The sequence below is a fragment of the Phaenicophaeus curvirostris genome, chromosome 1, assembly GCF_032191515.1.
Source record: "Phaenicophaeus curvirostris isolate KB17595 chromosome 1, BPBGC_Pcur_1.0, whole genome shotgun sequence".
Lineage (NCBI taxonomy): Eukaryota > Metazoa > Chordata > Aves > Cuculiformes > Cuculidae > Phaenicophaeus > Phaenicophaeus curvirostris.
In genome coordinates this window covers 53,123,530-53,149,272 of record NC_091392.1, presented here as the reverse complement: position 1 = coordinate 53,149,272, position 25,743 = coordinate 53,123,530, and the positions used below count along the sequence as shown (strand labels likewise).

Sequence of the window (25,743 nt, the reverse complement as noted above, 5' to 3'; positions counted from 1 at the left end):
TAAAGTTATCATTTCAGACTGAACTTATTTCTAGTAGGAAATCAGGCTATAACTGAAAGAGAGATCTATGCCACCTCACTACAATACAAATATATTGCTTCCTTACTGAAAGTACAGTCACGAACACAAACAAGGCAGATGCTAGTGAAGAAGCTATACCGACACCTGTATCTTCATTATTTCTCCTGACAATGGTAGGGGTTATTATCAGATTACCAGAGCACAGAGGAACCATCTGGGTACTGCAGAGTCTTGAGACCAACCTGAGAGACCAAGGACACATCAACCTTTTTGCCACTGTACAGTCACAGATTGCTGACAACACACCGTATCACAAGCAGGGCAGTGCCAAGGTAGAAATGGTTAGTTGCAAGGACCTAGAGTCAATATGTATAAGATATGAGAAAGCAAAACCAATTTTCTAGTCTGAAAACTGATGGATGTAAGAGAGGAGTGTTTTTTAAAATTGCATTTAGAAACTACACAACTCAAAAATATAATACATCAACACAGCTGCCAAAACAATAATTAAAATATGAACATAGTTGAATTGTTCCTTTTTGTTGTTTTGTTTCTGAATTTTTGTTACAGGTAATACCTAAAGTGCAGCTGCACGTAAAAGGTTGGACTGTTTAGAAATCAAGTAATCTGCCACAACTGCAGCCAGCTCAGAGTTTTCTCTTACAGTACCCCAGTATAAAGTAAGAAGCCCAGTTTTCATTATGTAAAGAATTTTTCTTCCTCATTTTCAAACTTCAGGATTACAAAAGAAATCCTGAAAAGATTTAGTCTATAGATTTGCAAAACAGAAAGAAAATTAAAATTTTCCAAAGTTAATATTTACCTTGATTATGAACAGTTCCTTCTGATTTTGGAAGGCCTGAGACAATGACAGTGCTAAGTTACTTTGACTGCAGGGTGTCCTGATAAAAAAAGGACTCATAAATAGTCAGGTCCAATCATGACTAGTGTATATATATTTACTTGTCCAGCTTCAAACTTTGCGCACTGATAACAATCTAGTATTAGACGGCCAAGGAACCCATCTACTTACCTTGCCTGGAGATCCGTTTTTGCAGTCTGTACCAAGGCCCCTTGAGTTAGCTACCTTGGATACTTTTACATTATACCATTATCACTAACTGTAGTACAGACCCATCCTGAAATAAGAGCTTCTTGCCACTAAGACCTTTCACAGAAGTTGACTGAATAAGTTGATTTCTTCTTCCAAGGAAAGATGTCACAGACAGATCAAAGATTCATGGACAGAAGGTAGGTTTTTTGCTTTTAAGGGAGTGGTCTGAGTTTATTTCTGTTTTGGATGTTTGGTTTTGTTTGTTTTTTTTTGTTTGTTTGCACTGGGGGGAAGGTTTTTGTTTAGCTTGTTCAGGAAGGGGTTCATGGAACTTTTCCCCACAAGATATGTATGTATGCGAGTCATTAAGAGATCAGACAAGGTACAAACGAAGAAAGGTAAAAAAAATACATTAAGCAGGTAACTTCTGTCCAAATGCAAGAGGGAGCTCTGCAATGCTAGTTGAAAGGGATTTAGAACTGGGATAGAAATACATAGTTTGATGTTTTTTTGTTCTGGAAGAAATTATACTTGGGATTTTCTGAGTAAATAAACGGGTATTTTTTAATCCATATTGTCAACCAGAATTGCCCCCACAAAGTCAAGATCTTGGTTAACAGCTCAGGTCAGAAGAAGTAAAAATATATAATGGTTTAAATAAAAAAAAAAACCCCTAACCAAAAACCACAAACCCAAAAGCAACAACAAAAAAATCCCTCTACAAAATTGCTCATGCTGACTTTCCACAGATTCGAATTACAAAGAGTCAAAAATGCTATATATAAAACAGTCCGAAGAAGCAAGAACTAAAGTTAAAAAAATGGCACTGCTTTTATTTTAAAACTCATGAGAACTATTTTGTGGCAGTGTTTTGCCACTTCTAATAACATCTTTTAAGAAGAAAATCTCCAAGTAAGAGATAGAACTACAATAAACATATTTTAAAAATAAACTGCAATCTCACAATCCCTGCTAAATAAACACTGCTGTCAATGCAAGCTTCACTGTGCTCTACAACAGTACAAGCTGCCCAAGATACTTTTAAAACAAGGACACTAAAACATACAAAAACATTTATCCATAACCCCCTAAGTCCTACTTTCTGGGAGAGAAAGAATTTACAGAGACTCCATACAATTCTACCCTCTCTTGTCTCCTGCTCTCTCCTTCCTTTATTAACTCAACATGCTTCCACACTCACTTTAAAGACTTCGTTGCTATGGGAATTTATTTCCATATTTTATTGTCAAGGAGATGTAAACAAGATTTTGGTGATTAAATGTCACAGAAGCTCTGACTTTTGCATAACCCAATCAAATCTACAGCCTTGGAAGTAATCTGTCTCTGTGTCTGAGGATCTTACCATTCTGATCGTAAAAAGGTACATATGTTCTACCTGGCATTTAAAAGCCAGGTACACAAATTCTCTTTCCCTTCCTCTAAATGCTTCTAGATAATTTCAACATAATTTCCTCATGTGCATTTCCAATTAGTTTCCTAGACATTTAGAAACAAAAAATATTTTGGTTTCCCTCTCCTCCTGATGTGGACTATTCTCAGCATCAAGGGTTTCTTCTCTTTTCTAAAAGACATTCAACCTTAGTGAGGTTAGAAATTTACCTCCTAACAACTGACCCATAAAGTCAGCTACAGGACTGCAAGTATGGGTTCCTTCCCTCACGATACCTAACCACATCACAGCTAGAAAAAGATATACAGGCATGCGTACAAAATATCATTCAGTTCCTCCAGTAAATATGCCAAAAAATGTTTGCTGTCTTCTACCACAACTGGTTGTTTCCACTGTAAATCTCATACACTTGTATTTTCCCTCTTTTTAATATTTTAACTGCCAACATAGGTCAGTGTTTAGAATTACACAGCTTGGAAAAACCATGCACACAGTCATTAAATCATTACAACTCAAACCTAATACCAAGAGAACAGTCTCCCTCATGGCTCAGGGTTTGTGTATGTTCTTGTTCCTTCAAAACATATTATCCCAGGTCTGGAATCAGAGCTCATTCTCATGTACTTTGAATGGCTCTCTCTTGAGTAGGATTCTAGGAAGACCACTGTCTTGGAGAACACAGTTCTATCTAGTAGACTCAGGCAATGCTTTCCAAGCACAACAGTTCTGCAATCTAGGTGAATACAGTTATAATGCTCAAAAAAATCAGAAGCCTGATCTTCATGTACTTGCAGCAGAGTTATCTTCCCCGATGGTGCTGTGATACACTTCAGGGAGTCAGAACTTGGAAGGATCCAGAAGCTGCACCTGTTCTCTAATCTATTTGACTCTTAAGGGAAACATACATACAGGTTTTTCTCTTCTGCCACTTATCAGCACATGCCCTGACTGCTGGGAGCAGGCAGTTCAGTTTGCTGTTTAGCTGTGACCAACTAAGTGCAATGGGTTCTTTGAGTAAAGAACACCAGGAGCTAAAAACATTCAGCACTTCATCAAATCAGGGCATTTAGGTGCCTAAACATGACATATGGAGGCTAATGTAAAGTACTCATGATTGAAGAATAATATGCAAGATGCAGGCATAAACTATCTCTCTGGCACTTAACATACACAAGGGATACATAAGTGATGAATAAAATCACGAATGCATGCATTTTAACCAAGACACCAAAATAAGTTTAAGCAGAAAGGCTTAACTCCTGAAGCAAATCCACACTACACCAGGAGACATTTAACCCCTTAAGATACCACTTAGCTTTAGAATCGTTACATTGTTTTTTCCATTAGACAGCTGACCCATAGTAGAAGCAGAGCTAGAGGGAGAAGGGACACAGCTTTCAAGCTTGTGAACAAACAGAAAACTGATGATGGGTCAGACCTGCTTATATTTCTTATCCCTCAAAGTTCACAGGTACCAAAGTCCCCTTACCTCAGCATAAAATACTTAATACGTTACCAATCCCTACCAAAAAGCATGATATTTAACTGTTCTTGGATATGGCTATTTTAAACAGGTAAAAAGCCAGCTGTTAGGAAAAAACACAGTTTTACAAAGCTTCTTCAATTAGAGTGTTAAAGTATTCAATAAGATTAATAAAAAACAACACTTGCAAATATTCCTAATGTTCTAAACAACAGTTGTTGCACACTGTGGTAAGTTTGGTGCTTTCACTTGATTTGCTAAATATTTTGAAAACAATAAAAGCTAGGAGAGTAACATTGTCAGCTTGATATTGTTTGCAAAGGTTTCGTAAACTGGGAAGTAGCAGGCCCACCAATATCGTGTCATTAAATAACACCATGAAAAATTCACACTCCCTTTGATGTTACTAATTGGCATGTAACCTCTGAACGAAAAATAAGTGCTAATACCAACTGTGCAAAGACCCTGGAAGCTTTTTCACCCTGTGCCTCAAAAGAATTCCTTTTTAAACTGGGGGAGAATGGAAGAACACAGCATACTTTGCATTCTACCATGCACTGTAAATCTCACTCAAGACTGAAGACAGTGACAACCTTTCTCTAGCGAACTAACCTCACTATTAAACTGAAGGTTTTTCACGTCTTCACAGTCTATGTAAATATGAAAAGCCTTCTTATTTTATTATTTACTTAGACATTTAATAAAGAAGTCTTAGCCTTTTCCATCTTTCCAGAAAGCAATTCTCTAATATAGTGTACAAAATATTACCATAAACTTCAAGTGAGTAGACAAATTAATGCAGATTTTTGAAGCAATTCCAATAAAGACATTACAGATTTAATATTAAAAAATACTCCATTTTTAGCCAGTGACTTCAGCGAGACTTCTTATGATCCCTCATTTAAAAAAAAAAAACAAAACACAACATTTGCTAAATTTGCCTTTGGATGTTGTATTTCTGTCACATGGGATCTGTTTCAGTGGTTTCAATAACCTCACAAAAATATTTTCAGGAAACAACAGCTATTTATACGTATTGACATCCAATTCACCGTTACTCCACTGACATCACAGGGACCTGCAGGGGATCAGTATCTCTGAGAAGAAAGATAGTGAGGCCAATCTTGCTTTTCTTATGTCAGGATCAAAAGGAAAAGCAGCAAGGAGCTGTGGGAACTACAGGAAAGAGAAGCATTAGCTCCTTGAAATTGTCCAGAAAGAAGTAAATTGCAAAAAGCTTCTTTTGTCTAGGAAATATCTGCTGGGGGGAGGGGGAGCAATGGTCAAGACTATACAGGACTCATGCTGCTGCCATCCAGCAGAGCGAAAAGCATCAGGCTGGCTGAACCACAAATATGAGCAATGTATGTGCAGGCACATTCATCTCAGCATTTCCACAATTTTGTCCAGGTTTAAAGCTGCCAGGAAAATTAACCTCCAGCTGACCACTGCAGATGAGAGAGGGAACAAACTGGGCCTCAGCTGGCAACAGAGCACCCAATCTTTTCCTCAGCTCTTGAAATGCAAAAGGTTAGGCAGCACAAATGCACCATTTAAATAGCCTAGTGTGCTTGAATATGCAGCTTTTGTTAGACAAAATGAACCTGCAAGAGGTCAGGTCATGTTTTGAAGCTGTAAGTTATTTATTATTTTTAACTGTGACAAAAATAGTCTCAAGGAAAAGCATGTTTATTAAATATTTGACTCAATGAAGTCTGTCCTGCAGAGGAGCAGATAGTTCCCTAACAGTCTAAACACTGCATTTCAAAGACACAAGGCTACGGCTGGACCATACCCATGCAAATGTTCAAGAGAACTACCTTATAAAATAATAGCTTACCAATCAGACCTGCCAAAATATCCAGGTCTGTGGCTGAGTTAAAGCATAATAAAATTTCTTAGTTTGCAGAAAATAAGCAGAAAATAATTTATCTAGCTATATTTTAAATAGTAATAAAATACTGCTGCGAAATCACGCAACTTGTAGATGGAGAAAAGAAGGAAGAACAGCAAGAGCCACTACTGCATCGCTAGGGGTATAGAGCTCCTCAGAAGAAAAGGATAAAACTGCAAATTTAAATCAAGAGCAGCATTTTAAATCAAGAGCAGCATTTTATTTTGAAATTGCTTTCCAAAGCTTGATAGTTACAAACTTAGAGACTTCAAAGAGTAAAGAATGCTGAAAGTGGCTTATTTCAACTTTAGAGTGTTCTCAGAAATCAACAGCTTTATCTAATACCCAGCAGGTCCTATTTTGAGCAGGATCATATGTATCACCCACAACTAAGGCTATTCTAAGACCATAAAAGAAAGTAGCGTTTTATAAAACTTGTTTTGGTGGTTGAACATGTCATCCATGTAGGCCCCAGGTTTACATCATTACCTTAAATGAAACATAGGCCTCCAATAAAATTGTTTTTTACAAAACCAATATTGTTATGATAGCACAGAAGGTTAGATAATGCATCCTGCAATCCAATTTGTGGTTCGTGTTAAGCTATAAATACCAATAACTAATTCCACATGTGAGACAGGCCTCCCAGAGGGAGATTTTAATTAAATAAGTGATGGGAAAAAGAGAGGTTTCCTTTTTTTAGTATAACAACCCCCCTGTACCGACATTATGCTGATCTGGTAAAACGTTACCATAGTGTAGCAGTGGAACATTAGTAGAACATACATCTGGTTTAGTTATTCCTGCAAGGCAGTTTGTACACATAAACCATGGAGCAATATTTTATCATTACCATTGTATTAAAAACAAGCTTTAAATGCATTTGCCCCATCTTCTTAACTGCTAATGTTGTCCAGCTCACAGCTCTATTCCCACTTAAAAAAAAAAAAAGAGAAAAAAAACTGACAGCACAATACAGTTTTTATTAGCATTGTACTACTAATTGGACAGAAGACTGTGTACTGCAATGTTGATTAACAGTTCAGCTCTCAAGCTGGAGATTGCATGTACAAAAGAATTAAGGCTCTGAATTTGCATAGTCTCCATAATTATACACTTGATCACAGCTCCCTCCCATATTCAAGTTCCCCCTCCCACCCCTGCACTCCCAGTGCTTTGATTTGTTCAAGTCTAGATGCTGACAGGCACAATCATCTGATCGCTATGATACATGACAACTCAATCAACCTGCATACCTGCTACGCAACTTACACTCGAAATGACTCAAGGTCTAAAAGGCTGAAAATCAAATATAGACCTAACTTTCTTCCATAAAGAATGCTTTGCCCCAGTAGGACACCATTTTTTTTTATTATTATTATTATTAGTATTAAATTGCTCTATTTTCAGGCAACTCATTTATGACCACAATAAATATTCTTCCATCAAAATCTACTGACTTAAAGACAGCGAACACATTTTTGTCAGCCAGTCAGACAGTATAAAATAGAGCTAACCAAGTGAAATGGGGTCCAGACTGACAACTTTGCCAGCCAGTGTGAGAGCCTCACAGGCAGACGGGAATACAAGACTTGGCAAAAGGAAAAAAATCAAGAGCCAAGCTCTACTGAATAACCAATACATAAATGACAGGGGAAAAAAAGCTGGATAGTTTAATAAGTAGCTACGATATATATTTTTAAAGTGCATTAAGAACAGCTTCTAAATAAGGGGTAATATTAATCTGCTCTGCTGGTGGTCCTGCTCTGCAGCTGCCTTATTCAGAGGCCCTGCCAGTCTGCTCAGATCACACTGGGATGCTGTCATGTACTTGATGTGACAAATCAGGACACATATGATAACGGCTGTGAGCCCAGCAAACAGCTACTGGTCTTGTGTTGCAGCAACCATTTTGTATTCATTAGACACTGATCCCAAAGATAAGAACAAAATGCAAAAAAACAGGCTTGTCACCCAGCACCATCTCCTACTATCTGCTGGAGCATTTTTAAAGCCTTTTTTACCAGCTCATCCTTTAGCGACCATTCAAAAGATGGTCAGCAGATTTACTATTCTTTAAATATAATTAACAGTGTGTCAGTTTCCCCAGTGATATATTCTGAAAAACCTACTAAAAGCTGAAAGCCAACAGCCCAGCAGCAAGTCAGTCCAAGTCCTCAAACACACCCTCCCTCCCAAATCCCCAACTTTCTGTTCCTCGTTTCTGCCTCTGAACCTCAGTTTTCCTCTCAGTATTTGCCATTACAACTCTCTGCAGGGCAATGATGAGGAGTGGATATAACTGAATTGATTCTGATTTAAAATAACTCCTAAAGACATATTTTTGATATTGAGGGCAGTGGGAGTAAGGGTTGTGTTTTACCTGCATTTCTTCTCAGTTCTAGTTTGCAGCAGAGCCTAGGAAAAAGCTGTGTCTGCATAGCTGGGCATGGTTTAGCTTAAGGTTAGGTAGACTGAAAGGGGTAGCTCCTTTCTACCATTCCAGTACAAAGCATTTGGTTTCATGTATGTATTTAGCATAGATTTGAGCTAACTACCCTTGTAAAATTATTTTCCTTTCTTCCCTGGCTCCATTTGACACTTTTCCCCTCCAACGCACAACAAGATACCATAACTTTTCCCTAGACTGCCCTTTCTGATCTCTTTTTCACCCGTTCTCCTGCAGTTGCCCTCCCCCAGTATTTACAGTGGGAAAACACAAAGCACAAATTCCAGAACAAGTAAATGGACGCAATTCTTTCTAACTGCCCATTCATATTGACATTCCAATAAAGAGTCCTCTAACAGAGATAGAGTTTTGTTTGCAGGGAGGTTTGGGGTTTTTTTTGTTTTGGTTTAAAATGAGCTTAAAATGAGCTCCATTTTTTAAATGCTCAAGCCAGTTAGATAATACAGCATGAGTCACCTGTAGATGTCTACCTACTTTGGTCTCATGCAATTTGAATGCAGGAATGTCTTTTCAAGCAAGAAAGTGTAGGCAACAACACTAAAGAAAAAAATAAAACCCTTAATCCAAAAGCTGATTTTGTTTCCTTAAGGAGATTTTACATTTTGTTCCAGGAAGAAAGAATTTGTCAGTTCTTACTAGGGACATATTTTATTTAAGGCCAAAGCAGCATCAAGGTTATCACTTCAAAATGTCCATCTTACAGCTTCATTATCTTTAAATTATTTGAGAATAAATCTAAAAATATATTTTGAAACAACAGAACAGCATCAAACTGGCCTTTGTCAAACTTGATTTGTCAAACAAACATGGTCAGATGTGCTATAATCAAAATCCAAATTTCTCAACTCTAAATACATTGGCCATTCTCAATTTATCCATTGATTTCAACTAAAGACTCCTCCAAAAACAATTTCCAGTCTTTGGATGGAGCAGATTAGAGACAGTCTGACTAACGTGAACACTCCTTAAACAGTTTTTTATGTGAAGGAGTAAAACTCAAAGCCCAAAGGAAACAAACACAGTGAGAAAGCGCTTCCAAAAATACAGACTGAAAAGAAGGCAATGCACTAGAACAATTATTTTCAGTATCTTTTTTAGGTAAATCGTAATGTTTTTATTGCCTTAAAATGTCTTTATCATACAATGTGAAGATCTCCACAGCCCTGAAGCATTTGCTTCACTTTGCTTTTTATATGCTACCCTTGTTCCTCTTTGAGACACCTGTCTTGATTTATTCTGATTTTACAATGATTACCCTTACAAAAGGCTCATATTTCACTCCTTTACTTCCCATGGAGTGCTTGGGAACAGGAAATTGTGATGCCATGCAAAGTTGGAGTACAAAAGAGTATACAGACAAGTACTCAAAGAAACACTTCTCATAGCACCCTAGGTCAATGAAGATATTCCTGGTATCACAAGCCCTGCAAGATAGTACATTCTTACAAAATTTATGTAATTTGTGAATGATTTTTGTAAAAGAATAATAAAAAGAAGCCTTACTTAAGATATTTTGTCACTGAGGCTCGCTGCTCAGCTCATTATCACTGTAAGTGAATCAACAGATGTTTCCCTAGTACAAGATAAGACTTGGTCAGCAGCACTCAACCTGAACAGATGTACAAGGAAAGGGTAACCTAGTACCTCAGCAAATTAGGAAATGTATTTCAGGCAGATCAAGCAAAATAGTCTTATTTTTGTTCAGTGTGGTCTCTCCCCATAAAATTCACTCCAGCTAAAATATAATCCAATTGCCATAAAGCTTTGTAATCTACAAAGCACATAATTATTATTTCTATCAGTACAGATGGAAAAAAATGAGGCATTGACATTAGTTTGCTGTCCAAGACAAGTCTGAGGCTGGGTGAAAAACAAGAAACACAAGCCAAGTCCAAATATAGAGGCCCACAGTTAGTAAGAAAGGCCTTATGTTCACAGGGTTAGGATGTGGAAACTTGAATTTCACCTGTGTCACTTAGTTCCCTTCTGGACCAATTTTTCTCTGTCTCTGAAGCAGAAAAGGGAGAAAAGGGGAAGAAAAAGCTTTTCTCCATGAAATGTCCCATCAGAAACATTTGTGAAGGTTTTGTTTTAGAGCAATGAGTGTTCTGTAATAAAAAACTTCCTAGTTCCATGACTGTATCTTGGTCATTGCAGGCTGCAACAAGGAGAGGCTGTGAGGAACCACAGAATGGTTTGTGTTGGAAGAGACCCTGGAGATCATCTAGTTCCAACCCCTTGCCATCAGCAGGGACAACTCCCACTAGACAAGGCTGCTCAAGGCCCCATTCAGCCTGGTCTTGAAGACTTCCAGGGAGGGTGCATCCACAACTTCCCTGGGCAACCTGTTCCAGTGTCTCACTAGTTTAGATTTAGTGCAAAGTCACGCACAAGGTGTTCAGAATTTTGTAGGCCATATTAATATTTTTAACACTATTTAATTCACCAGGATAAGTTATGAACCAAATTCCTTACAACACTTCACAAAACCTTATGCTGTATCTTTCAGAATAAAGCTTGATGTTACAGATACCCTTTAAAAAAAATAATTAATTTAATATTTGTTTTTGCTCAGTGCTAGGTGCACAATGTAATATACAGTATACTGACATTCAACAGAAGTCTTATATAGTCCAACATACATAAGAAAAAAAAAAGAAATTATTCTTTCCTCTTCAGTTTTGTCAGAAAAGAGCATGATAACTAAGTCAATGTATCACAGCAGGTGAGACTACTTGCTTTTTTGACTCTACTGTTTTCCTGGTATGCTACAGATACATATTCTGTACAAGCACAAATCATCAATTCCTTATCACCTTTCTCTACATTTACAATTTCTTTTCAATTCATTTGAGAATTAAATCAAAATTCTAAAATCACTGTGTTCGAGATAGACTGAAGTGTCATACTTTTATTCCTTTTCTTGGTTCTCTCTCACTGAAAAATGTAACAACACATGTCCCTGTGAAAAGACTTCCTTTTGTTAAACCAGTATTTTTCTAAAAGCAAGCAGTTTTATTAAAAATAAAATTATGCATACTGAGCTTACTCATTTGTACAGCAAGTGATGTATATCAGTCTTGACTTCAGCTGGAGTTTGTGGGTACCACTGAAATACATGCAGTTTTGGAAGATGGAAGTTAAGGTGGTTTGGTGGGCTTGCTTGTTTTCTTATTTTACTTGTTTGTTCTTGGGCAAGAAGTTTAAAAAATGAAATATATTTGTTTTGTTACAGAAATAATACATTTGACTCATAGCTCCTGCTAGGGAAAGAAAAAATACATGCCAAAGGAATGCACCCAGATCTTACACATCTCTGTTAAACTCGAACAATAAGAGCTCTGTCTTTGCCTCAGGGAGCCTGTAGATGATATCAGCTGCCACACTTGCACATCCCACCAAACTAAGCTGAGTTTGCAAGATGCAAGAGGATAAGAGCACGAATGAATTCTCTGCAAAAGGCAGGCACATATCCAGTTCTTGATGGTAAACAGAATGAGGAGCAAGCTGCTGGAAGCAAGGAAAGTAATTGAAAAAAATACATCCCTAGTGTCGAGTAATAGCAATGGATAAATAACACACTGTTTAAACAAAATGTAAAAAACCCATACTAAACTTCTTTAAATGCTCTTTCAGCATTAGACATCTGTGCTTATTTTGGGGAGTTAACTAAACTATTAAGAATTACAGCGTACTTGAAAACCCATTTAGCACCTGTTTAACAGCAACTGGTGCCTCACAAATAGCTTAGGAGAAAAAAGACTTACCTTGCATAAAGTAGGAATGATCTGATGCATTCTCAGTCGATGGAATACAAAGATATCGTACACCGCTGAAATGGCCAGAACAGTCACTCCTTGCTCCTTCCACAGCATGCTGCATCCTGCGCACAGTCCTGCTCCCAAGATCCAGCCCCAGGTACTCGGTGAGGAACCTCTGGTAGAGCAGTGCTTCACGTAACACATCAAGGAAAGCAGAAAGAAGAGGCAGGCTCCAATGTCTGCCCTCCCTACAATCCCTGCTACAGCTTCTGTATGGATCGGATGCGAAGCAAACAGGAGGCCTGCTATCAAGGTCCAGTACCCATCCCCAAACAGGATCCTGGAGAAGTTTGTGAAAAGGCCTGTGACTGTAGCGTGTAACAGGATGTTTACAAGGTGGTAGCCCCAGGGGTCCATCCCTCCAACAGCGTGGTTGATGCGGAAGGAGAGTGTGCAGAGAGGTCTGTAGGATTTGTGGCTCCCACTGTGAGTGAGCAGTGTCCCCCAAAAGTCATTGTAGAAGATATGGGTCCACGGCGTCTCAGGCAGAAGGTCCTGGTTTGTCTTGATAGCTCGACTACAAAAGACAAATAAAAACTTCATTTCAACAGAAGTAAAAGGGTATCAATGAAAGGCTGTGAAAATGCAGTCACACTTCTGCTACAAGTAAGAATGGCATGGCTTTAGTGCTGCTTTAATTCAAGTTTTGAATTTTTACAGGAGGTGTTAAAAAAACTAGTATCTATTGACTTCCCGCTAAAGCAAAATTTCCATATAAATTGGCTTTTAAAACATTAGAAACAGATGTTATGCTGCCTCCATTAAATTAAAACACCCTTCAGTGACATGAGTATGAGTCTAACCCAGGAGTAATCAGTTAAGATTTGATGAGTTATAATTAAAATGTAAAAGAAATATGAAAAACTGACAAACATTATTGTTGAAACAACAGCTCCTCCAGTAATTCAGAACTAAAACCCCAACTGGCCTTTTATACTGAAATTTTAATTTAGATGTTGGAATGGATCTCACTGACATGGATGAACAATAAATACAAAAGTCTGTCGGAGCATGCAAACCTCTATTACTGTACAGGCACTCCTACAACTGTCTCGTACATATTTTGACTGCAACATTTTCAGGTAGCACCTTGCTGGAGGAAGACAGCAGAACATTTTACTGATGAAAATATACTGTCTTTTTAAATTTCTTATTTTTACAATTGAGGAAAAAACATTTTTAGGTGGTATTAGCTTATGAATTCGGAGTCTGCATCAGCTTGATTAAAAGAAAAAAAAAAAGCTGCAGCTTTCAGCATTTATGTTTCCAACTACCCTGTCAAGGACTGGTGTCAGCCATTAGGAGTAACCACGTCTAATGCGGTACTGTCAAAATCTGTCTGCTATCAAGTTTGTGCTAATCCAATCATTTGCATTTAAAATTTATGCTGTGGAAGAAGGTGTGAGACCTGCTTAGCGCAAAAAGATGACTAGAATTTAATTAATTACTTGCCTTCATAACCAAAGTTTTATTTAAACAATTCTTTAAAAATGCAGTGTTTTTACTACTGAGCTTAACTCATTTAGCATTTCCTCTACCAGTGTAATTAAGAATCCAGCCAGCTCAGGACTCTTCTGCTAAAAATATTAAGCAAGAGAGACTATTAATATCTAATTATTTACTCATACCCTCTTTCTGCCTTTCCAATAAATATCTTTCCACAGTCAACAATTTTTCATTTCAGATGAAGAAAGAAAATTCTAGCGTAAAACTAAGGCCCATGTTTGAAACGCACTAGTCTAATTCATCCTTCAAGGATCCCCTGACATTCTCACCCCCAGTAAAACAAGTCCCTTGGAACCTGTATCTAAATCCCATTTTATTTTTTTAATGGTATTAGTTTCAGGAATGCTGTCTCGTTCTGTTAAGAAAAATGCTCAAATGCTGATACACTATGCCACAGAATCTCCATGTAAATACTCTAAATAACACGCAGCTCAGCATTTCCATTGTCCAGAGCACATTGCTGTAATGCTTTCAGACATGCTTCCTCTCAGTATGTCCTTTTGTCTTTGTATATGGAGGTTATGAAGAGGTCAGCTTAAATCCTTTAAGATCTGATGATACTTCCTAGAATACCTGAAAACTTTCATTTTGACTTCTGCTTATGCAGTAGACTGAGTTGCTTGTATTTGTTTTCCCAACCCCATACACATTTTTCTCATTTCAGTCCAGCCACAAAAGAACATTAGATCAAAACAAGATCTTTGCTTTCACATTATCTATCTTGTCCTTTGGTGTAGTCCTTTCCTGAAATCTAATTCCTCTGTGATTTCAGTTTGTAGTATCACTCTCAGACTCACCATAGGGAAACTAGGAATCAACAAGAATAAAGCAGGTGTTAGGCTAGAAAGAGTCCTTTCTCTGAGAACAATGTAACATGCCAGACAACAGACTCCCAAACCATAAGCATAGCTAAGAGTGGCTATCAGATGTCAGGACTTGGAGCAGAAACCTTGTACTGCAGAAGTATTTTTTTGTCTTGGGAAATATTAAGGAAATAGAACTGCTCCCCCCACCCCCCCGAAACAGAGCATTCTGCTATAAAAAGCTTCGATGGTGCACTCGGAAATGGTACATTGTAATATCTCTTATGCCAATGTGGCCATTTCCAATACCTGAAGCCATGTAACCACTTTAAACACAAACACACACAGAACTGCAGCTCTCAGTACATACGTATACACCAACTCCACATTACACTGCCATACTTAGAATCATAGAATAACCAGGTTGGAAGAGACCCACCAGATCATTGAGTCCAACCATTCCTATCAAACACTAAACCATCCCCCTTAGCACCTCATCCACCCGTGCCTTAAACACCTCCAGGGAAGGTGAATCAACCACCTCCCTGGGCAGCCTGTTCCAGTGCCCAATGACCCTTTCTGTGAAGAATTTTTTCCTAATGTCCAGCCTAAACCTCCCCTGGCGGAGCTTGAGGCCATTTCCTCTTGTCCTGTCCCCTGTCACTTGGGAGAAGAGGCCAGCACCCTCCTCTCCACAACTTATTAAGAAAAGACCCTTTTCTCTAAGCAAACAGCTGTTAGGCTTGTAATTTTCACACAGCACATACTCATCCTGGACTACCCTCAACAAAAATAAACTGGTTTTTTCCAAATTATAAAGAAATCTGTTGTACACACTGAAGGCATTAATTCACATTTTATTTTATTTACTGCATTAGCAACAAATTTGATGCAACCTTGATATTTCCTGTTCAGTCCTGTTCCTATTAAAAATTAAAACAAACAAGCAAACATACGTAGATACAGTACTGATCACCATGTATTTGGGTACAGATTTCAGCAGCCAGTTCTGAAATACTCCTAGTTGCTCATGTATGTAAAGGCAACAGATTCTAGTACCTGCCAGTCAGCATGAAAAACACAGAAGCTGCCAGTTTCAGCTTATCCTGTGGCTCAGTCAGGTCAAATGTTGTATTCTTTAGGAGTCAATATTTGAAATAAAGGTTAAAGTTATTTCCATATGGTTATTTTTTTTGCTGAATGTATTTTTAAAAAAGGAAAGAAAAACATCTAGCTAATGCTTTGGGATATTAGAAAAGTCTAATACAAGAGCAAAGTTAGATGTCCTACAGCAAATAATTAAGTTATGCATAGGCTGCTTGTTAACGTTCAACTACTCTGATTCACATTGTAACATGTAATAAAAAACACACTTGGCCAACATTATACTTGACTGCACAGGAGGATGCATGAATATGAGCATCTCTGATACTGGCACCAGGTCGCTCGGCATCACTTTGCCCTCCAAAGTCTAAGTGAAGCAGTTCTCAAACAGCAAGGACAACAGCCTGGACACCATTACTGTGGGTCAGATGGAAACGGCTGGTGGGCTGAGTCTGCCCACGCAGAACCAGCCAGGCTGTGCCCATCTGTATCCCCAGCCTAGCTGTGTAACCACAGTGACAAGAAAAACATGACATGGAATGTTTACCTTGGTGAAGGGGAGAAAAATACAAGCCTCATATCTAATAAAATAGAAGAATAAAAGTAAGTGATACTAAATTGCTCGTATCAGGACCTTGAGGGCATTAAGAAGCCTCGACAGCACTGACAGCTTTTATGGGCTCCCCCCACTCTGCCCTTGCCCCAGGACCCCACATCACCCCATATGGACTGGACCATCAGCCCCTGCCCCAGAAACAGCAGAACAGGGACAGTCCCCATCTCCCCACAGCCCTACCTGGCCATGAGCCCCACATCCCAGCCTGCCCCTGTCTCCAGGGAGGTGCCTGCTCCTGGCGAGACTAAGGCCCTGCTTTTGTTTAATTACTAAATTAACAATCTGCTAACTCTGCTACAGTACTGATGCTCAGTCACCAATTTCATTGGCAATTTTGAAAGCAGTCCTTTTCCATAGCCGGGCAGGTAGCACTGACCTCTCCTTGATGCCTGCCGTGCTGGCAGCAACCTGGGCTCTCCACAGATAGGTAGAAAATAATATTAATTGCTGGCTCCGGGAAAGTCGCTGGGATAAAGGAAACTACAAAATGCCTTATTAGCCTTGTCTTCTCCTTCACTCACAGTTTACCTTCAGGTTACATCCTGCAGATTAGTCCAATCTTGCTAATGGGCATAACAAGAGAAACTCTCCAACTGCACTCATCACTCTTAAACAGAGCCATAAACTCTGCTCTCGCTAAAAGGCAGCAGGTCACCAGGGAAAGTCATTTTTCAAAGCTCCAACACAACTGGCATTTTTACTTTCAAGCAGCTTCAGATAAGGTTCGCAGACTCAGTCAGGGAACTTGCTTTCTTCAATTTTTAATGCCTGACCATTTCACGCATCCCAGGAGAGTGGGATATCTTATTCAGTGTACAACAAATGGATGGGTTTGAGAATGGGGAAAAAAGGAATCAGTGTCTGCTATCAATTCTTCAGAAATGGAAGTCTGAAGAAAGACAAAAGCTGTAAAGGCAAAATCGTAATTTCTAATCCACTCAAAACAGCCCTTCTGCCTCTTGCCATAAATCTCTTATTTTCCTAGGTTGGTACACACCTTGAGTACAATTCAGTAAGAATTTTTTCATCAAACTTCAAAATGCTGGAGATCCAGCAGTTCACACATGCACAAGTATACAAAAAAAAAAAAACCCAGATGTTTTTAAAATTAACAGCTATATACATCCTAAACTTCTGCACTAGTGCTAAACTGATCCAGGTGTTAACACCAGGGTAAAAAAACAGATGCGACATTCTGAAGCGATTTATCGCGTTAAGCCATATGTCCAGCTTCAATATTGCTAATGGTCCCCATATGCTGAAAATGAACATCAGCATTTGAAGTAGAGAACACATTATAAAGAAAAAGGAGAACTTCCAAACATGCATACAGGAAGCCATTGACCAGCCCTCTCTTACAGAAAATAGACAGGCAGTGATGGACTGGCAAGTTTCTGCTTGGAGGTTCTTTGTTGTTTTTCCTCAAGATCACCTTAGAATGTTTTTCATTTATTCCTTTTTCATAATAGCAATGGGAGAGAGCCCTACAGTATTTTTACAGTGGATCATAACAAGTCACCCTAAGGATGCTTTGAAGATTTTATGTTACTTGCACAGACGACAAGCCTGAAAATACAGCCAGAGCCTTTTTTTTTTGGAGTACAAACAGCTTCACACCCTCAGAATATACAGCAGCCGAGTCTACCACTCAAAACTACTTACAGGCTATCTGTTAGGCAGGTGCGTGGTCAGAAAGCAGGCAAATAGTGTTTGTCATACTTTGGCCAATTCTCATACTTGCCTGCAGACAATATACATGTAGCCTGTATTGATAGAATACTATCTAGTACATAGAGATGTCTTAAGAAAGTAATAAGCATAAGTAAATGAAAACTCATTCCCTTAAATGTTTAATTATAGACTCAAGGGAACTATTTGCCATTCTGGTAGATTTCCGGTGGCAATTATGTCTTACACGTTCTGTATTAAAGTTCATTCATTCTCAACAGTTGTGAAAGTGGAATTTATCTACAGTTCCAGCAGGCAGTAAAGTTTTACCCATGCCACTTTTCAAAAAAAAGATCTCTATATTGTACATCAACTGGGGACCAAAATTCTGTGCATCCTCTATATTTCAAGTTGCAGCTTTCTGTTTCTCTTAAGAATAATTTTCTTTTTATTTGAATCTCAAACTAACAGCTAATAACTCAGCTGTTTTCAGACAGGAAAAACTGGGTAACAACTAGCTAGGTGATATATAGGATTCTGAGTTGCTGGCCAGGCTCTGAAAATAGGACTCTCCGTACCAAACAAATTGAAGGAAACCATCTAGATTCAAATCATATTTTAAACTAATTAACAGAAAACCTAACATCACAAAAGAGAAATAAAGTTCTAGTAAACTAGTACCTAGTTAATTTCTACCAATAGCATGGTCCTTTTCTATACAGAAATTCCTGAATGCATCAAACTCAGAGGTTAAACACTGAAGACGATACATATTTTTAATATAATATTCCTATCTCATGTAACTGCTAGTGAAAGGTGTGAACTGAATATGTAGTTAGTATACGGCCTCAGGAGAATATATTAATAAATGATAACGTTATTTATAGAGTCTGGATTATTGCTTTCTTATAGTAGTAATTTCATAGTCAAACTTCAGTTCAGTACTAGAACAAACAGAAACTACAAGTAACAGGACTGAAAATGGAGTTTTACTCACAAAAAAATTCCTTTAGTGAGACTTCCCTGATTTAGGTGTAAGTAGAAGGGAAAGATGCACAAGTGACATAACTACAACTATATACCCATGTGATTGCCAAAAATGCTGCCAAAAATGAATACAGAGAAATCAACTAAAAAAACCCCCCAGAAAACAAACATCATCACAGAGGAAGGTTATGGTCTTGTACCACAGTATAAAGACATACAGGTTTTCTAAGCTGCACAATGTTTTTTAAAGGAATTGATCTTTTAAAATAAACAACATTGATTTGCAGAATATAATGAAAAAAATACATCCAAATAAAGTAAATTTCTTCTTGTTTATTTACATGAACATTTCCATCTGCTGTAGTTTCACTTCTGCCATCAGTAGGCTACAATTCAGCAGCCCATTAGCTGCAGGCTTCTAGACTTTATACCTCTGCAACTGAAGATGCACCTTGTTATCTGGAAAAAGGAAGCTGCAGCAGTGGCTACATACAATGGTCACTGAACGCTGTTGGGCACTGCCGTAACTACACTGAAGTAAGCTGCATGTATTGATTTTCATATTGACAAACAGAGCTTTGAAAACTTTAAGCAACTACAGGTTCAAAACATTTGGGTTACAAGACAGTTGAGATGGCCTGAAAAATCTTTTCTACCTAGAAAATAAATATTTCAAAACCTAACTATAAAGGCTTTAAACTGTATCCTTCTCCATAGCACAAGCCTTTTCATTTCTAAGTGTGTCTTTATATGCTGAAAGAATCTGGCTTTAATATTACCCTTCAGGATACCACAGTCCCTATCATTTTAAGTTTTTAGCCTAACATAACAAACACTAAAAGATCAACTATGCGAAATCTGAAACCCTAATTAACACCGAATGCCTGGCATAGTAGTACTTGATTATTCACGCGCAGGCAAAAAAACCACACGCTGGAGGGAAGTGAGAGAAGTAATTAATATTTTCTGATGCTGAACAATGGTATACCATCAGTCTTCTAATAGAAGGTAGCAGATAAAAACAGAGAAGAAGGGCTCTTGTCCTTGTGTCTGCACCCTGAGTTTCTTCACCACAGCATGTACAGCAGGTCTGTAAAAAAAACCTTTCCTGAAAAAAATACTTTAATTCCTATACCAGAATATTCTTTTTGCTGTTCTCACAGCTGTTCCATAAGCTACCTTCTTTCTCAGCTACACCATATGACACAAAATTGCTGATTCTGTTCCTTTAAGATTTCATGATACTTAGTATTTACCTGACAACATATTCTTTTAAATACAAATTTAAAGTTATTCTTCAAAATATTTTTCAGTACCAAACTACTGCCTGGCAATAACTCATGATTTGTTTATTTTATATATATGCGTAATACCAGCTTCTGAAGCATGGTCAGAATTCACAGCTGGAACCTCTGCTGCCCTTTTCAAATCTATTTTAGATTATAAAAGTGGGCCCAACTGGCCGTACTAGATTTACTGTTCTGCAGTACAATATGGCACTATACTATTTCTCTTCCCCACTTTCCCTTGAAAAAATAAAACATAAATAATTTTTACCATTTCTCCACACAGCAACTCGCAATAGCACAAGGACAGACATTTTAAGGCTTAAGAGTACAATACTTAAAGGAAACATGTTGAGTTTCTCAACTAGATTCATAATATGGATATTAAACTACTTTTTTGATAAGCCACCTTCTGAATATATATATATACACATATAAACATTTCCAAGACACACATTTTAAGCCATTACCTGTAAATGAAAGCATACTATGGAGGAACCACTACAGAACAGCTTATCAGTCATACATCTGATCCTAAGTTCTTTTCAGTATGTGGCAGACTATACTGAGAAAAAAAAGCTCAGTAATTTAATTTTTGAAAATCTACCTTTCATTTTTTTCATTCAATCTATTTTTGACACAGCAGTTTCAGAAAGTTAACGGAGATTGTACATAATTACGCCTAAACACATGCCTCTTGTGCACTCTAAATTTAAAGCCTTAAAGAACTTTTTGGTGGCACTCTTATTTTTAGTGAAGTACTGAAGAGAATACCCAGGAACATGTACACATACATATATAGAAATAATGAATAGAGAAGAAATTTCTGAACCATAACATAACATGCAGACACTCTCCTTTTTATATATGAGGCTGGAGAGGATGGTGGAGGATAAAGAAAGCATCAAGATATTCTCTAAAGTTACTTTCTCCAAGACTTTTATTTAAGTACCAAAATCAACCTTAATTACTCAAGGCCTAAACTTAAAAGTTTTACTCTTTTAACCAAAAGTTGTGATTCAAAATAATTTAGAGAAAACACTTTGGCATCTGCATATCCAGAGATCAATTTAGCCTTTATACTGGCTTTAGAACTCACATTGAAAAAGTGTCCTTATTGGGAGGGATGGAAAACAAAATCAAACAATCCCAGATCCAGCTATCATTGAGCAGGTTCATGTTTTTCACTATAAGAATGAAGTGATTCAGAGAGGACGCAGCCCCACCCTGTCTTTCATTATACACAGAACTGCCAAGCACAGACCCCACTACGCTACAAACTATGAGATGTGGAATTTGTGCACACCCAAAATTCTTCAGTCTCCAAGAAGTCTCCTCTCCCTTCAGCCTCATCACAAGATGCATAAATGTATAAAACTCACGTTTTGATACACAAAAACTGCACACCTCACATGACATTTCCTACCCAAAGAATATCACGCTAGCAGATAATTAAAAAATAACATTGTACAGAATAAGCAATTTCCATCTAGGTCAAGCACATTTTGGTGTCTTAGAAATATTTATGCTGAAGCCTTAGAAAACATTTTTGTATGGAAAAAACACTGAAACTCCTCCATATATTTTTCTTGTAATATTGCCCAGTTTTAGTAGAACTGCCCTTAAAACTTGCCCAATTATGTACATGAAAGATTTCCCATAAATATATTAACACATTAGAAAAGGGACCATGTTTAGACAGCAACTTCCAAATAAAGAGGCAAGTGAAAACACAGTGCCTAAAATTTTTCTTCCCTGAAATCAGTCTGGTCTAAGGAATCAACCAGATGCTGCTGGTCTCCAAAACCTTTACTATATTCCAAGTTTAGTTTACCAATTCCTCTTGATATGCAGTCACAGGTGATTGCAGTCACAGACCTATTTTTAGCCAGATACTCCTTATTAGGAGGGCAAGAAAATCCACCCTAAGTATTAAAAACCATCTAATTTATTGCGAGTCAGTTCCAAAGCCCAGCTCCATAATCATGAACCAAAGATGACGTGCTGCCATTTCAGTGAAACAGTCTTGAGGAAACACACAAAACAAAGCAAGTTTAACTTGATGGGAAAAGCAGCAAGTAACATTAATATATACTAGAGATAAAACCTAAGGCTTACATTTCTCTGTGATGATACTTTGCTCTTCAATGAATCAGCCAAAATATCTAAAGTACCTTCTCAGAGGATTCCAAATTAAAAAACAGTGCAGCACTTTCCTTTCTCAGATTTCTCTTCAGCAAAATTTCTACAGGATATATAGAGGGGCTAAAATCTGTCTAGAGAACATTTGTGGTGCATGGAGTTAGACTTTATCCTCAGGCTTTGAGGATGGGCACATCAGACAAATTCCTGGGAGCATTTTTACAATGTCTTTTTTTTTCCAGAAAAAAACAAAAGGAACTTTATAAAGACTTATGTCAAATACTTTTTTTATGAAAATTAAATTCTACAAGTAAAACAATCCAGATAATTAAAACCAATATTTGCTCCCATGAAGATGTGTAACGATTTCCAGTGACTAGACTGACTGTTCATCATAGTCCTGGATGAATGCTCTTCCCAGCTCTCCAGCTTTCTAACAGGAGCACTGAGGGATGCCCTTCATGAATGTACCTTAACAGAATAGACTGGCAGCCATGCATTTGGATGGAGTGGATGCTACTGAATAAGGCTGAAATGAGTTTTGATGATTTGTTCCACTTTTGTGCCTCACGAACTTATCCAGATGCAGCGACCCACTAGAATAAATCAAGTTTAGTGGCATGCTACAGTAATTGTGAAACATGGGAAATTGAAAGCATAGCAGTGTTTAAAATGAATTTTATTTTCTTTGCTTAAGAGCATCCAGGTAGCATGCAATGTTTTGGGAGTGACATCAAAAGGTCTAATCAGAATTATTTTGTAAAAGAAAATAAGGTGTTTATAGTTGCCATTATATGCTAGTCTGCACCAAGAATACTCTCAAGGATTTTAGCGGATGCTGTGAAAGATTGAGCTAAATAGCCAGGAAATGACAAATGAGTTGAATCATGTTATCAGAACACACAGGATAAAATTCTGATTTCTGGTACGTTAATGTTAACCTACTTTAGTATTGGAATAACCTCTAATTTAAGTCACTGAAACCAGTAGAATTTTATAATTAACTGCAATTGGCATAAGATTTTATAGCCCTTCAGCAGACCTTTTAGATTTCCAAGCATAAAACCAAAACAACCAGAAGCCGTTCCTTTCTTTGTTTTACAGCAGCTGTTGGGAGGCAGGCAGTAAGTAAAAAGGATCTCAGATGGCAATATGGGTAAACTGAAGCCATTACCAGAATCACATATGTGGATCAACCTTCCTGACAGGACCATTACAGCTAAGTCAAGTCAAGCTGTACTACAAAAAGTAGCTACTGTTGAACTGAAATAGATTTTCAAGTCTCTCCAATTCTACACTAGCCAACTGCTTGCACTTTTCTCCACTAGTGATTTGTGTACCATTTTATTTCACTTATTTTTATTTTTTTAAACAGCTTTACCCTTCCTAAGAAGTATCCTACAAAGTGAAGGTTTGAAAATCTACTGGAAGATCAAACTAATATTTAACTGCTAGACTTCCCTAGTGTAACATTTAAGTCCAATCATCCCTGACAGCATCACAATGGAGAACTGCTTTTTTCCTGGTAGCTGAGAAACCCAAGTGCAACAAAAGGTTATGGTATTTTATAACTCTGGCCTTTAGACAATGACAGCTATAAGTTCTTCCTAAAGAAACCTAAAGAAGAAACACAATCAAACACAACGCTTTACGAAAACCTTTAAAAAGTGAACAGTTTGCTCCTCTCACTAGTCTACATCAAACACAGAAATGGTTTGTGAGAAAACAATTAATGTGTGCATGACAAATTGTAAGTTATATCTCAATATTCCAGCACTGCTAACAGATAGTGGTAGTTTTGCCATCTCTCTTCAAAGGAGAAGGGCCAGTTGAGACAACAGTAAGAAGAAACTTCAAGCATGGAGGGGCTGGGGGAAACACAGGTAGCTTAACAGAAACTCATGCAACTCAGTGCAATAACAGTGACAAAAAAGAACCAGTGAAGAAACTGCTTGGGGAGGTCAGTACAGAATTTCACCTTGGAGAGAAGAAGCTTCAACTTCACGTGCCTGAGCTTGAACCAAGTCTGCTTTCTACTAGGGATCTATGTACCTACATATATATATATTTATATATATATATAATCTGAGTACTGTAATGCCCTATTTTTTTTTTCCAAAAACAACAGTCCATCTATATTTCTACATAAACTACAGCACATACCTAATACTTACTATCTGGGGAAGGTTACTTCTTCAGAGTTCAGGCGCCCTCTTTGCTGTCTCCCACGGCATTATGAGTCACCGAAGGTTTAATGAAGAAAATTATAGTTTGCCAAACCATATGAAACAGCAGCATGTATTTATTTCTGCATAATGAAACCACCCTAAAGTAACATAAGGAACAAGCAGTTTCTGCTCTATGAGACTTGCTTCTTTTTCTAGGGTTGTACATTGATCTTGCAACAAAGTAATCATGAATTCAGGACTTACTTCTTGCCAAAGGAAATCAGTTATTTGGAATATACAATGTTGAATGCGCACAATATATTTCCCAGGTTCCTAACATGCTACAGTATGCAGAAAGACACTATGAAATGAATTACGACATGTAGGCAATAAATAATACAGCTATCCAACCCACACATCCCATCCAACGTAGCACTAAAGGCATATGAAGACCTCAGTGTAGACCGCAATGTTTTTTTGATGAAACTAGAAGAAATGCTCAGATAGTAAGATATTGCTATCAACTATTTAAGAAAAAAACTCTCCAGATGTTGTATGCAATCAGCCACCTGTACCTCATTCAAGTCAACTTCTTCACCCTCCTCTAGTTCCTTCTCAATTCTAGCCTTGCAGGATAAAAACCTGTAGAAATCAGTGTGGAATAGAGGAAGCTCCTGCCTTATGAGAGGCACTGGGAGCTCACAGGAAACCCAAAAACTCACCATCACCTTCTCAAACTCACTGGGAGTTTGATGCCCCACCCCTGGAAACTGATCTAAATGTTGACTACAAGGATCATATCCCATGAAGACATTCAGCTTGAATCACAACAGCAAACGCTTAACTATCAACTACTGAGAAGGATAAAATAGTATTTCTAGAGACACAAGCTACTATTTTTTACTGCTATGGGCCAATGTTAGAGGCTAACAAAACTGATGGATGTTTTAAATTAAAGGTCACTTCTGTGGGCCGATATTCTGTAATTTTATGTATAAATCAAGCCAGGTGACTTATTTCCAATAGCTATAAAAATAATAAAATTGGTTTCAATGACCTCAGAGATATATATGCTTATTTGTGGTTGTGGCCCCAGGCAACCCTGAAATCAGCTATTCCATTAAGTCAGAAGCATGGCACACAGCCAAGCTCCTGTAAGAGTTAAAGGTCTTGCACATACTTTCTTTATGTTTATTTGAATAGAATGGTGACTTTGGGTTTTGGGCCACCCATTACTTCTAGACCTCCCATAATATTTAAAGGAACTGTTCAGTAGAATCTTAGCATTCATCAGTTAGTTTTAGGATGC

The 25,743-nt window shown here is 37.7% G+C and overlaps 1 protein-coding gene across 1 annotated transcript in view; it reads right to left on the bottom strand.

The window, feature by feature from the left end:
• TMTC2 (transmembrane O-mannosyltransferase targeting cadherins 2) overlaps positions 1-25,743 on the bottom strand; it is a 247,617-nt gene that overhangs the window by 136,683 nt on the left and 85,191 nt on the right. The window contains exon 2 of the mRNA XM_069858349.1: positions 12,101-12,671. Within this exon, the coding sequence (XP_069714450.1) occupies positions 12,101-12,671 (571 nt within the window). The remainder of the gene's footprint in view (positions 1-12,100; positions 12,672-25,743) is intronic.